The sequence below is a fragment of the Spermophilus citellus genome, assembly GCF_964194105.1.
Source record: "Spermophilus citellus genome assembly, chromosome: 5".
Lineage (NCBI taxonomy): Eukaryota > Metazoa > Chordata > Mammalia > Rodentia > Sciuridae > Spermophilus > Spermophilus citellus.
Window position 1 is genome coordinate 104,086,867 of NC_138186.1, and position 15,970 is coordinate 104,102,836.

Here is a 15,970-nt window from a genome sequence, read left to right on the forward strand (position 1 = left end):
TAAAATTAGGGATAAACATGAAAATTGTTATATTTTTTCTTTTACAATATTAAATTGATTGTAATTTATGGGAAGTCATCATCTGTATTGTTTACTTTACAATTTGAAGTGGCCTACAAGATAATTTTATTAGTCATAATCAGATTTTCTAGATTTATGTATAATCGTTTTTGGGTAGAAAATTTAAATCTCTTCACAGTACATTTAAAAGCATTTTCTTTTAAAGAGAGAGAGAGAGAATTTTTTAATATTTATTTTTCAGTTTTCGGTGGACACAACATCTTTATTTTATGTGGTGCTGAGGACCGAACCCAGTGCCCCGCTCATGCCAGGCGAGTGCATTACCGCTTGAGCCACATCCCCAGCCAAAATAATTTTAATTACTGCTTTCTACTATTATTATAGAGACTTAAATATAAATAGCATAAGCACTATGAAAGTTATTGTTCTATATCACTATTAGATATTACTTTGTCAGTAATTTGTTATAATAGTACAGGTTAATTGGACATTTAAAGAAAGATATCAGTCTTGCTTATCATTTCAAATAATTCTCTATTTCATTGATCTATTATATTTATTTTTTACTCTCAATTTCATCTCTGATCTTAATTATTTAATTATTTCCTGTATTCTACTGATTTTGAAATTAGTTTGTTCTTCTTTTCCTAGGGATTTGAAGTGTAACATTAGATTATTTATTTTGGAGCTTTCTGTTTTTTTTTTTTTTTAATGTAGGAATTGAATGCTATAAACTTTCCTCTTAGAATTGCCTTCGTACTGCCCAAGATATTTTGTTATGTTCTTTTTGATCTAATTCGTTGCCAAGAATCTTTTCATTTCTCCTTAGATTTCTTCTAAAACCCATTCCTCCTTCAAAAGCATTTTATTTAATCTACAAGTGTTAAAATGATTTCTTCTTCTTTATCTTCTTATTGATTTCTAATTCCATTCATTATGATCTGATAGAATGCAAGGATTAATCTCTGTGTTTTTGTTGTTTGTTTGTTAAGATTTGTTTTCTGTCCAAAAGTATGATCTAGTTTAGAGAAAATTCCATGTGCCATGGAGAAAAAAGTAATTCAGTTGTTACAGCTGAAATATTCTATAGATGTTTGTGAGGTCCATTTGATTAACAGTATTTTTTAGTTCTAAAGTGTCTTAATTTATGTCTGGTGAGAGGGGTGTGTTGAAATCACCCAGTATTATTGTATACTGGTCTCCTTATTTCTTTATATTGAAAAGAGTTTGTTTTGTGTACATAGGTGCATAAATACTTGAGCCATAATTATTTACAATTATTATATCTCATTGTTGAATGATTCTCTTATCTGGTATGCATTGACCTTCTTTGTCTCTTCTAACTAATTTTAACTTGATATCTACATTGTCTAAGAGTAGCTACCCCTTCTTGTGCTTGTTCTCCATTTCCATGGTGTATCCTTTTTCATCTTTAATCTGTTTATGTCTTTGCCTGAAAATTAAGTCTCTTATAAACAACATATGTTTCTGTCTTATTTTTTTAATGCTTTCTTCCCGTATGTATCTTTTGACTAGAGAGTTCAGATCATTTACAATCAATATTATTATAGAGACATGAGTTTTATTTCCTGCCAATTTGATTTATTCTAATGCTTAAATATCCAATAATTAATCTGAGAGAGAAATCAGGTAAATTATCCCAATCACAATAACCTAAAGAAAGAAATCCTTGGCAATAAATGTAACCAAAGAGGTAAAAGACCTCTACAATGACAACTGTAGAACACCGGAGAAAGAAATTAAAGAAGACCTTAGAAGATAGAATGACCTCACATGTTCTTGACAGAATTAATATTGTCAAAATGGCTATACTATCAAAAGCAATACAGATTCAATACAATGCCCATCAAAATACAATAACATTCTTCACAAAAAAATCATTTGGAAGAATAAGAATCAGAATAGCCAAAGTAATCCTGAGCAAGAAGAGTAATGATAGAAACATCACAATACCTAATCACAAATTATACTGTAGAGCTATAGTGACAAAAATAGCATGGTATCAGCATAAAAACTGATAGGAATACCATTGGACTACAAGAGAAGACAGTCAAATCTACATGGATTCAGTCATGAGATACTTAACAGAGGTGCCAAAGATATATATTTGGGAAATATCATTTTTAAAAAATGGCTGGAAAATTGGATGTTCATACATATAAGAATGAAACTATATCCCTATCTTACCCAGCATAAAAATCAACTCAAAATAGATCAAAGATCTAGAAATTAGACCAGGTACTTTGCAACTGCTGGAAAAAAACATAGGGTCAACACTCTAATATATTGGCACTAACTTCCTTAAGAAGACCCCTGAAATAAAGTTCTAGAAGTAAAATTAGTAAATGAGACATCATCAAATTTAAAAAGCTGCTTCATGGCAAGGGAAATGAGCATGAAAAGAGAGACTACAGAATGGGAGAAAATCTTTGCCAATTTCTCCTCTGTCAGAGGAATAATACCCAGAATATACGAAGGACTCAAAAAACTTAACTCCAAAAAATAAAATAACCCAATCAATAAATGGACAAAAGAACTAAACAGTAACTTCTCAAAAGAAGCAATATAAATGACCAACAAATCAATGATAAAATGTTCAACATTCCTAATAGGGAAATGCAAATCAGAACTACATTGGGATGTTATCTCACTCCAGTTAGAGTGGCAGTCATTAAGAATATAATAATGAATGCTAGCATGAATGTGAGAAAAAAGTTATACATTGTTAGTGGAATTGCAAATTACTACAACCACTGTGAGAAGCAGCATGAAGTTTCCTCAAAAGAGAATAGTAGGAGTGGAATTGCCATATGACCCACTCATCCCATGCCTTGGTATTTATCCTGAAGAATGAAATCAGCATAAATTATATTGATACAGGCATATCAGTATTTATAGCAGCACAATTCACAATAGCCAAGTTGTGGAACCAGCCAACAATAGTGGCATTTGCTGGTAAATGGATGGAACTGGAGACTATCATGCTAAGTGAAATAAGCCAGAATCAGAAAATTAAGGGTCAAATGTTTTATCTAATATTCAGAAAGTAGACAAACTAAGGAAAAATACAGATCAACAGAGTAGAGAAGGGATGGGCAGTGGAAAAAGGGAGGAACAGTGGAGTGAGTTTAGTGAAAATATGATATATATATATACACACACAAACACATACATATACATACACACACACACATGCAAATATAGTGAATTTCACCTTTGTGTTTATCTATCAAACACGAATTTAAAAAAAAAAAAAAAAAAACCTATAAGGAAATAGAATGCAGACCAAAGAGTAGAGGAATGGGAACAGGAAGAGAGTAGGAAAGGGAAGAGGAAGTACTTGGGACTGAAGTAGAGATAATTATATTCTATATAGCATGAGCCCCACTTTCATGAATAACTGTAATCCACTAGGAAAAACATTTAAAAATATGTATCTTGGGCTGGGGATGTGGCTCAAGCGGTAGCGCGCTCGCCTGGCATGCGTGCGGCCCGGGTTCGATCCTCAGCACCACATACCAACAAAGATGTTGTGTCCGCCGAGAACTAAAAAATAAATATTAAAAAAAATTCTCTCTCTCTCTCTCTCTCCTCTCTCACTCTCTCTTTAAAAAAAATATGTATCTTAATATTGAGTGTGTGCCTATATATTTCATGTACGATGTAAAGATATATGTTATACATTTTATGATAAGATATTTTAATAAAGTATTGTACAGTAGTTGACGTGTTTCATAAAGTATTTGCACACTAAATTCAGTTCTGAATTCAGATTACCTATATTGCCTACTACAAACTGGATGACCCTGGGGAGTAAATATGTAACAGAAATTGTATAAATAACATTCCTACACTTTGACACTTGTCAACAACAAAGGAATTCTTATTACTGATATAAAAAAAATCAGTTTATTATTTCCCTGTAGAAAATAATGGGCTTTTTATGGCATTTGTCACCATTCATAAACCTCAGTGTACTTAATATATTGTTTAGTAATGTAATATCTTATTTGATAATATGTCCAGTATTTTAATATTTAAAAATAAAAATGCATTTTAATTATATTTTTATGACTAACTCCCTGAAGAACTTTTGTGTACTTAAACTGTACTGATTACCTTCATTTTTGATACATTAACATTTTTTTCTATGTCAAACATGTCAAACAAATTATGAATATTACTGAACCTATATTAACTTTAAATTCCCTTATTTAGAAAATGGAGACAGTAACTACTTTATGGAACTCTGAAGGTTAACTGAAGTAATAAATATAGAGTTTCACATATTGATTAGCAGAGGAAACCCTTATTACTAAGAATTCTCTGGTATCTTCTAAGTACAAAAAATTGACCTTAAGATAAGGTTATTGAATCAGTCACTTTTAAAAATATATAAAACATAATTCATTTTTATTTTTACCTTAGATAATTTTTTTTCTGTAATTGATTTTTTTTCTTCTTTTAGGTTACTTTTCACATAGAACCATATAGCAATCGAGATGATGAAAACATGTACAAAAATGTCAAGTACATTATAGACAAGTGAGTTTCTTCAATGTATATAATTACTGTTGTATTATCCTGTGATAGTTATTATAAGAAGGCCACGTTTAAATTATACTTGAGAGATTTGAATGGTGTATGAACTTTGAATTTTAATAAAATTAGACTATATTCACAATAAACGCCTCAAACTTTTTGAGGAATATTTCTGATTTTTTGTTCTCGTTGTTGCCAGGGAATGAACTCAGGGGTACTTGACAACCATGAGCCACATCCCCAGCCCTATTTTGTATTTTATTTAGAAATAGGGTCTCACTGAGTTGCTTAGTGCCTCGCTTTTGCTAAAGCTGGCTTTGAACTTGTGATCCTCCTTTCTCAGCCTCCCAAGCCACTGGGTTTACAGGTGTGACCCACAATGCCCAACCATTTCTGACATTTTTTACAAGTTACTTTTGCAAAAATAAAGATTGCTGATTTCATTGTTTTACATTTATAAGATGATTTCTGTCATTGATTTTTAAGTTTATATTTTAAAAATCATTAAATATAGTTTTATCTTTTAAAAAAGGTTTAGATAATGTTACTTATACCAATGGACACTTACCTAATTTTTATTTCTATCTAGTATCATTAACAGGAAAGAATTTATTAAAATAGTTTCATTTTTTAAAGGATTTTACCAATAGTAATCTTTGACAGATGCCATACTCTTACAAAAGACACTTGTCAAGAACAAAGGAATGCTTATTACTGATATAAAATAATCAGTTTATGATTTCCCTGTAGAAAATAATGGGCTTTTTATGGCATTTGTCACCATTCGTAAACCTCAGTGTACTTAATATATTGTTTAGTAATGTAATATCTTGTTTGATAATATGTCCAGTATTTTAATGTTTAAAAATAAAAATGCATTTTAATTATATTTTTATGACTAACTCCCTGAAGAACAATGGTGTACTTAAACTGTACTGATTACCCTCATTTTTGATACATTATCAGTTTTTTCTATGTCAAACAAATCATGAATATTAATTTTCTTTTAAATATGTTTGTGTTCTAGGTATGGAAATCACCCAGCCTTTTATAGGTATAAGACAAAGACTGGAAATGCTCTTCCTATGTTTTATGTCTATGATTCCTATATCACAAAACCTGAAAAATGGGCCAATCTGTTAACCACGTCAGGGTCTCAGAGTGTTCGCAATTCTCCTTATGATGGATTATTTATTGCACTTCTCGTAGAAGAAAAACATAAATACGACATTCTTAAAAGTGGCTTTGATGGAATTTACACATATTTTGCCACAAATGGATTTACTTATGGTTCATCACATCAGAATTGGGCCAACCTAAAATACTTTTGTGATAAATACAATTTAATATTTATTCCAAGTGTGGGCCCAGGATACATAGATACCAGCATTCGTCCCTGGAACTCTCAAAACACTCGGAACCGAATCAATGGGAAGTATTATGAAGTTTCGCTTAGTGCTGCTCTTCAGACACACCCCAGTTTAATTTCTATCACCTCTTTTAATGAGTGGCATGAAGGAACTCAAATTGAAAAAGCTATACCCAAAAGAACTAGTAATACAGTTTACCTGGATTATCGGCCTCATAAACCAAGTCTTTATCTGGAACTAACTCGCAAGTGGTCTGAAAAATACAGTAAGGATAGAACAACTTACACATCAGATCAACAGCAACATTGATTAAGGTTTAATAATTATAAGAAACACCTCATTTCAATAAATGACTTTAGGTTTGAATTATGAAAAAAACTGTAAAAATCAATATGCATTATTGCTGTTATAATTTTTACCTTTTTAAAAGAGTATTATCATTGCCACTTATTACCATACTGCACTGAGTAAATATGTAACAGAAATTGTGTAAATAACATTCCTATGGCATTATTTATTACATGTCTGGCTTAAATTGAAGTTCTAATTTGATGGCAATTTTTTTTCACATTAGATAAATGCTTGTGTTACAGAAATCAGTTAGCACACGGTAAATTCCTGCTTTCCTCCTGTGCATTCAATGTGTCTAAAGAAAAACAAACAAAAACATGGTGTATGTGTTTCATTTCTAATTTTGACCATGATTCAATCAACTTTATTGTATTAATATTCAGACTCTGGACAACTTTCCCATAGTGATGAAATGTTTAAGTATAATAATCACTCTTACAATTTTCCTGTGAACTTAAAATTGCTGTAAATAATAGTCTTGTTTATTTTTTTATAAGATATCTTAAGGCTTACTGTGAACCATATTGTGTTTGTAAGATTTCTTTTCCACAGCACAATCTGTATCACCATTTTAAGGTCTCTGATTACTTGTAGCTTGCTTGGTGTTTTGCATCTTATGAGTGTTTCTTATGCTGCATTCCAGATATTAGAAACTGTGGGTAATACTTTATAAAAGTAAGTGGTTGCCTCTCGATTATTAGGAAAGCATTCCTTTCCTGATTGTGATCAGATATAGTGCCCCAAGTATTATTTTTGGGATTCTTTGCCAATCTTTAGTTACTGTTTATTATTCATGTCTCAAAATTTTATGTTAGAGACCAACTGTTAACTAAGAAAGAAAAAGTTAATACTAATACTATTATTGGATTGTTTTTAATATTTTAAATTGTTTTTTTATCATAGATAATAGAACTCAGTGGTATTCTACTACTGAGCTACACACCTGCCCCTATCCAATCCCTATTCTTTTTTTTTTTTTTTTTGAGACAGGGTCCAAATTACAATCCTCTTGCCTTAGTCCTCCAATTTGTAATCCTCTTGCCTCAGTCTCAGAATCCTTGGGATTATAAGCATGCATACTGGGTCCAGTTACATATTACTTTAGATATAAAAGAAATAAAAATTCTTTCATATTTAAAGTAATCTCTGGGGGCTGGGGATGTGGCTCAAGCGGTAGCGCGCTCGCCTGGCATGCGTGCGGCCCGTGTTCGATCCTCAGCACCACGTACAAAGATGTTGTGTCCGCCGAGAACTAAAAAATAAATATTAAAAAAAAAAAATTCTCTCTCTCTCTCTCTCTCTCTCTCTCTCCTCTCTCACTCTCTCTTTAAAAAAAAAAATAAAGTAATCTCTGAAAAATACAATACTTTGAATTCTTGTACATACTGATATTCCAATTGAAAATATTATTATTTTATGGTATCTGTCTTGTGGTATCTGTCAGGTTAACATACTTATAATTAGTAAGTGTCAGGTTGTGACAAATTGATCACTGTGTGCTGTGTGCTAACAGGTGATCTTTTTAACTTTAAAAACAAAAGAATAATACAATGCACTCTATTATTCTACTTAATATTTGTAACTACATACAATGAAAATCTAATATATATTCTTTTATATAAATGTTACTTGTTACATATTTAATTCTACTAAGAAGAAATAGGGAAATGCTAACAAATTTTGCAAATGAATCTTCTGAGTATAAAAATATTCAGAAACAAATTAATACTGGAATTTATAATAAAATAATCCTTCAAATAAAAAGATTTTTTGAAGTAAAATTTCATATTTCTGAGAAAATGCATCATTAATGTTAAATTTATTTATAAATTAAAAGTTGTTATTTCCCAGAGAATAATCAGGCCACAGAAAATTAGATTCTCTGAGGAAATTATAAGAATGAATCACTATAATGATATTTTGATAAAACCAAGCATCTTCAGAGCGATAGTCATACAAATGTAACCTGTTGACTTTTTTTCTTTCATATCCAGTTAACCACTATATATTATAATAAAGGTAAATTATAACATATATATTAATCTTTTATAATATACCACGTTTTATTAAAAGTTTTTGGAGAAATAGCTGCTACAGAGGAAATTTCTCCATTTCTTACATTGTATCTTTGAAGCCTCCATGACAAAAAAAATATAAACTTTGTTAAATAGTTGAGATTAAGAGAACATATGTAAAAATATGATCAACACATTCCCAAAAGGGATACCACCACTCTAAATACCTTCTTCCCACTGCAGACATAGATAATTCATGCTTTACCTCTATGCTTTGTTGGGATACCTGTATGCTTTGTTGTGATTTCCCAACACCTTTCTCCAACCAGAGAGTAGCAGTTAGATTTCAAAGTTTAATAAAATATATTCTGTCTTCATAGTGAAAGTTATTCTCAATGCCAAAAACTGTTGAAGTATTTTTTTCATAATGGCTCATTTATAATTATCTGAATATTCTTCTGTATCCATGGGTTTCACATCTGGAGATTCATCCATCTGTTGGTTGAAAATATTCAGGGAAAAGAGTTGCATATGTAGTGAATATATAAATTTCTTCTTCTTATTATCCCCTGAATAATACAATCTACCAATTATTGGCATACCATTTACATTGTATTAGGTATTATAAATAACCAAGAAATGCTTTAAAATACACAGAAGTAAGTGTGTAGGTTATATGAAAATACTATATACCTTTTTATATTAGGGACTCCAGCATTCACAGATTTGCTATTCATTGGGGGTCCTGCAATGAATTCCCCATAGATGCCAAGGGGTGACTGTATTTTAAATTGTTTCTAATAATTTTGTTAGTTCTTAAGGACGAATGCTTTCATAATCTTCCTCAGGTATCCATTACAATTCCCTCTGTCGTTTGATTTTAATAGAATTCAGATTATAATGATCCCAATAAATAAAAGCAAAGAATTGATTTCTTGTTTTAAAAACTATTGTGTTCAAATTTGATAAGCTAAAATAACCTTTAAAATACAAACTGATATATGTAATACATGAATCATAAAGGGTTCTTTTATAAGATATTGTTTTTTATGATTTAGTCACTTAGTTTGAATATATAGACACCAAATATTTTATTGCCCCTTTTAAGGACTAGTGTTGTCAAAAACTGCTGTTATTAATGTTTATCTGAGTTGTGTGTTACTTTTTTGTTTAAGATGGTATGATTTGAGAAACAACTATTTTCTTATATGGAATAGATAATTTTCACTTCATAAAAGCATACATGAAAATATTGTATATTAAAATGTATTCATTTTTATTTATGAAATGTTTTGATTTCTTATTAATAGATGATAGATGGTATTGTCACCATTCACATATTTACATACAAAGATTTTCTTTTTAATTTTGGAAGACGTTTTTCCACTTTTTATCCTGCTTCAGGTAAAATCATGTATTAACTCTAACATTTATTGGAAAACTTATCTCATAAAACAGCAAAGTCACCAGAGAATCTACCAATTCATCACCATGTGCTTTTTTAGAGTGATCAGTTATTAAGTAGGCATAATGACTCTTCCAAAACTCTACAATGCCTATAGAAACAATCCTTAACTATTTATATCAAAATTTTGTAGCAATTTTAAATCAGATAGCTTTCTTGATTTCTTTTTCTGGTAACGTGCTATTGATGAATACAGAAACACTACTGAATCTGTATGTTAATATTGTACTCTGCAACTTTGAAGAATTTTAAAAATTATTTTTCTAATGCTTTTTTGTGTGTGGAATCTTCAGCGTTTACTATATTTAAGATTAAGTCATCTGGAAACAATGACAATTTGACTTTCTCCTTTTTGATTTGGATATCTGTTGATTTCTCATTTCTGATTGCTCTGGCTAGGATATCTTGTACTGTGTTGAATAAAAGTAGGGTAAATGGAAAATTTTGAATTAAAGTCAAACACTCTCATACTACAGTGCCCAAAACAATATTTTCTTAAAGACCAGCAAAATTTTATTTATTCACATAAATACATACCATTTCCAAATTATAAATGGACCTAGTCACATGCAAAACAGCTTTATGGTACAGAGCATTCCTTTTTTTAAAAAAACTATGTACTCCAAATTAAATTTATCATTCCTTTGTTATATAGCTACTTAAAAGCTGAATTGTCAGTTTAGGGCAGTGTTTTTTTTTTTTTTTCCTTCAGAATTGAGGTACTACTTTGCCTTCATTATTTATAGATACTCATTCATCTTTTAGTCAAGTTTAGATAAAAAATATTTTGTTTGTACATACTAAATTTGTATTTATTGAATGTGGCTCTTCTATAAATCTTTCTTTTTTCAGAACTACAAATGGAACCGAGTGTTTCATGCATAATGAGCTCTATCACTATGCTATGTCTCTTTTTAAATTTTATATTGAGATGGTAGCTGGGATTACAAGGATGAGTCACCACATGTGGCCTATATATTATACCTTGATTCCCCAAATTTATAATAACCACATTCCAGAATATTAAGTTATTAATAGTATAATGGAGCTGCCTAAATGTGAGCATGATCACACATGCCTGTCCCAGGTACTCAGGAAGCTAGGCAGGAGGACTGCAATTTCCAGGCCAACCTGAGATATTTAGTGAGACCCTGTCTCAAAAAATTTTTAAAATGGTTGAAAATGTAACTCAGTGGTTGAGCACTTTTCTAGCATGTGCAAGGTGATAGGTTCCATCCCAGTACCACAAAAAACAAAGTAAATACATATACACAAACATAAAATGGAGCTGTAAAAAGCCAACTGCAAATATGATTGCAAAATTATTAAAAAATGCCTTTGTTGTAATATTTATTCAATTAAATGATTGAACATTACTCTCTCATCTTTTTAAATATTTTACAAAAAATATTTAGTGACAATGATTATATGGACAGTTGCTAAACCCAAATTCTCCTTTTACCTTTCTACATAAGTTTTATGTCTTTGTAATCAAAGTCATAATTTAATTCCCAAATAAAATATTCTGTTAATGTAGTACTATTTTCTCATTTCATGTTTATTTTTCCTTGATTCATCCTTAAAAAGATTTTAGGCATTTTTCTTCTAATTAGAATACAGGTATTGAGATTCTGTAGAAATGATTTTAAGTATTTTGCCACCAAAGGTAAATATTACAAGTTAATAAATAAAGAATGGATTTTTTTTTGAGCCCAGGGGTGATTAACCACTGAGCCACATCCTCAGCACCTATTTTTGTATTTTATTTAGAGACAGGGTCTCTTTGAGTTGCTTAGGACCTTGCTAATTTACTAAGGCCGGCTTTGAACTTGCAATCCTCTTGCCTAAGCCTCCCAAACATAAAGAGTGGATTTTAAAAAAGAATGTCCACCTACATCCATATATAATTATGTTCTATTTATAACACGTTGGCAAGTATTGAACAGTGTTTTTGAATGTAGGATGGCTACAGCTTGGAAGTTTTCTGGTGGAGTATTTTTGGATCCTCTAAGTATAGAATCATGTTGTCAGCAAATAGTGATAGTTTGAGTCCTTCTTTTCCTATTTGTACCCCTTTAATTTTTTTCTTCTAATTGCTGTGGCTAGAGTTTCAAGGTCTATGCTGAGTAGGAGTAGTAAGAGAGGGCATCCCTGTCTTGTTCCAGTTCTTAGAGGAAATGTCTCCAATTTTTCTCCATTTAAAATAATGTTGGCCTTGGGCTTAGCATCAATTGCTTTTACAATGTTGAGGTATGTTCCTATTATCCCTAGTTTTTGTAGTGTTCTGAACATGAAAGGATGTTGTATTTTATCAAATGCTTTTTCTGAATCTATTGAGATGATTGTATGATTTTTATCTTTTAAGTCTATTGAATTGATGAGTTACATTTATTGATTTCCATACATTGAACCAATCTTGCATCCCTGGGATGAACCCCACTTGATCATGGTGCACTATCTTTTTAATATGTTTCTGCATGCAATCTGCCAGAATTTTATTGAGAATTTTTGCATCTATCTTCATCGGGGATATTGGTCTGAAGATTTCTTTCCTTGATGTGACTTTATCTGGCTTAGGTATCAGGGTGACACTAGCATCATAGAATGAGTTTGGAAAGGTTACGTCCAAAAACAAAAGAATATAAAACTTTTATGATAAATGTCCTCAGTATTTTGTTACACTCAGAATTTTAAGATTATTTACTTATTGTGATGAATTGAATACATTCCAAGCGTATAACAATAATAGACAATTCCTGGATTCATGAGGGGCATTGTGATAACTTACCCCAGAGCTTAACAGTTTTTAAGAGCAGAAATTAAACATCCAAAGAAGAAATCCAGGTGTATATTTCTTAACCAATTTTCTCTATTATTGGTACTAATTTGACTTTGGGGTAGCTAGTTTGATTTTATACTCCCTGAAAAGGATCTGACATGTTTTTATTTCACATTTTTTATTAGATATAGTTCCATTTTTGAGGCTGAGAAGTAGGTAGAAAAAGATAAACATACCTACATTTGTTCTAACTCCCACTTTTGCAGTCTACTTTCTGTTCTTTTTGCCACGTGTCTCTACTTGCCTACTTACTACTTAATCTTTATCTTTCTAGTTCTCAGTTTACCTGCTTTTCTTTCTTATCCATTTTGATTTGAAAAGTATATCAGAAATTTATTAGAATGGACAGAACATGAAAATACAATCTTAGAAGCACCACAAAATTAGGAATATACCTATTGAATCACATTGAGACCAGTACTGGATGAAAACTGAAGAGTATGACAACATGTATTGCTATGCTAATGGTAACAGATTCAATTCTAAAATTTTAATAGACAACATGAAAAAGTCATCTATATTTAACAATGTTCATGGTTATAAGATAAAAGGAAATTTATCAACAAGTATGGCTACTTGTTGTTATTCAAGAAGAATTTCTTATAAGAATTTTTATAAAAATATTGTAATATAATGAAGTATCTTCAGCAGCAGCATCGTACAAAATTATACAATACTCTTTCTTATGAATGCAATGACTAAAGTTTACGACAAAGCCCAATTTGATACATATATCAAATGCATACACACACACACACACACACACACACACACACACACACACGAGTGAACAAACCATGCGTGTGTCCTTCAAGCAGATTTCCTACAAATTATGGAGTATTTATATTAATTGCCTATTTCTTGAGTTTATGCACCAGAGTACACTGATGAATGAGATTTATTCGACTTAGACACTAGCTTTCTGCTTTCAAAATGCTTTTTAGTCTTTCTAGGTCTTACAACTTTATATCTATTGAGTCCTTATAATTAATTAGATAAGTCTGTGTCATAATGCTTTTCATAAATGATAAAAGTTAAAGGAAATTAAAACAAACATAAGTTCCATAAAGGAAAATGAAATTACTTATATATGTCACAATTTTATATAGAAAAGGATTTACATTTGCTCAATTGTCAGAATATTAACCATAACTCATAAATTAGGAAAAAGAAGCCAAAATATTTATTCATGATTTACCTGTTACTTATGTTTAAAATGAGGAGATTGGACTAGATATCTTCTGAGATTGCTATTTAACATTAATCATTTTTTATGTTATTGATAACTAGAAAAAAATGCATTTCTATACCACTACCATAAAATTGCTATGGAAAAAGTAAATCTTATAAAGTCACATAAACCTTGCCAGGCCCAGTGGCACAAGCCTGTAATCCTAGCAGTTCAGGAGGCTGAGGCAAGAGGATCAGGAGTTCAAAGCCAACTTCAGCAATTTAGCAAGGCCCTAAGAAACTTGGTGAGATGCTGTCTCAAAATAAATTTGAGGGGCCGGCGTTGTGGCTCAATAGTAGAGCACTTGCCTACCATGAGTGAGACACTAGGTTCAATCCCCAACACCACATAAAAATAAAAACAAATAAGATAAAGGTAATGTGTCCATTTACAACTAATAAATAAATAAGTAAATAAAATTGAATAAATATAAAGGGCTGGGGATGTGGCTTAGTGGTTAAGTGTTCTGGGTTTAATCCACGGTACCCCTCTCCCTCAAAAAAAAAAAAATCATAAAAACCTTGAGATTCACATTTGTCATTCACTCTGTATTTTGTCACTCTTAATTTTTGCCTTTTAAATAACATTGTTGTGAAAATTATGTTAGTACATATTTTAAAAACCTAAAAAGTCTTGACCCATAGTATTGCTCAACAGATGTTAACTATCGCTTTTATACCCATCTTAAAATAAATATTCCTCAATGGATGGATGACAAGTGAACTCTGCTACATTCATTCAGGGGAATACAGCCCAGCAATAAAAGGTAACACACTAGTAACATGTGCACAAAATGGATGAATCTTAAATGTATTATGTTAAGTGAAAGACATCCTTTCAAAAATTATATACTGAATAATTCAATTTAAATAAAGTTCTGAAAAAAAATAAAATATAGGGAAAGAAAATAGATATAGAGATTTTCAAAAGTTGTGAGGAGAGCTGGTTTATTGCAATAATATAATCCACTTTGGAAAGTGGAGCAACTGTTCTATATTCTGACTAAGGTAATGGCTATCTGACTATATATATACATTAGTCAAAACTCAGAGAACATACAACTACATGCCAAAATTAAAAACTGCCAAAATTCTTATACTTTGCTTATGATAATATATTTCTTTTGCTTTCCAAATATGTTTGGCGAGTTCTCATAAAACATATCTTTATTGTATTAACAACCATTCTATTCCCACTAGAAGTAGAATTTCCTATATCTTTACTACATGAATAACAGTTCTATCCCCAGTAGTAGTAGAATTCCTATTTTCCAATCATCATTCCCTTTTCCCTATCTCAGTTGATGACAGTATCTATCATATCATGCAACCAGAAGCTTGGAGTAATTCTCTGCATTTTCACACTCTCATACCCTACATCCTATGTAAATTTAAATACAGCTTCCTTTTCCCCCAGAATCTTTATCATTCCTTCCATATTTTCTACCTCAGACCAAATCCAGGACACCATCACCTTTCTCCTGGCCTATCGTATCTTCCAAATAGTTTACACAGTTACAGTATTGCCTCATAAAGTGATCTCTGAAGTTGGAAATCTAGGTTTTTCCTTTGCTTCTTTTCCTTCATTAGTAGTCTTGAAATGACTGTAAACAAGTCAAGATGGCGCCTGGCATTTTGCCAGAGGGAGTGGTTTGTAAAGTAACGCCATCGAGCCATTAAGTGTGGAGATTCCTTATTGGTTGACTGCTGTATCTAGTTTATGTTAATTAAGATAAGCTGTGTGGAATGTATATGTACCCCTCCTGTCCTACAATAAACGGCTCCCACTCCTGCTGTATCAATGTACACAAGTTGCTCGTCACCCCCCCATTATTTTGCTGTAGCCGGACTGCAGCAAATGATTAAGAGAACAAAGCACAAATATCTTCACAAAAAATATGACATGCCGTATTTCAGTTTCATTCCCTAGTTAACAGGTTAATTAAATTATTACTTCCTTAAGTAACAGGTTCGCCTCCTGGTTCTTCTTCCACAAATTTATCATGACAATTATATTTTATTTCAAGTGGAGCACCAACACAATTTCTTATTTCATAACATCATGAAAACTCCCTGTATGTCATATCCTTTCCATTGTTCTTCACTTAATTTACTT

The 15,970-nt window shown here is 31.2% G+C and overlaps 1 protein-coding gene across 7 annotated transcripts in view; it reads left to right on the plus strand.

Annotated features, from left to right (window-relative positions):
* Positions 1-7,454, plus strand: part of MANEA (mannosidase endo-alpha) — a 31,183-nt gene extending 23,729 nt beyond the window's left edge. For 5 of the 7 annotated variants that reach the window (XM_081294480.1, XM_081294483.1, XM_081294481.1 and 2 more), the window contains exons 4-5: positions 4,511-4,587; positions 5,612-7,454. In XM_081294480.1, the coding sequence (XP_081150606.1) occupies positions 4,511-4,587; positions 5,612-6,263 (729 nt within the window). In that variant the 3' untranslated portion in view covers positions 6,264-7,454. Of the gene's footprint in view, positions 1-262; positions 333-4,510; positions 4,588-5,611 lie in introns of all 7 variants that reach the window. The other 2 variants (XR_014022003.1, XM_081294485.1) reach the window with 2 other exon arrangements.
* The last annotated feature ends 8,516 nt before the right edge of the window (positions 7,455-15,970 follow it).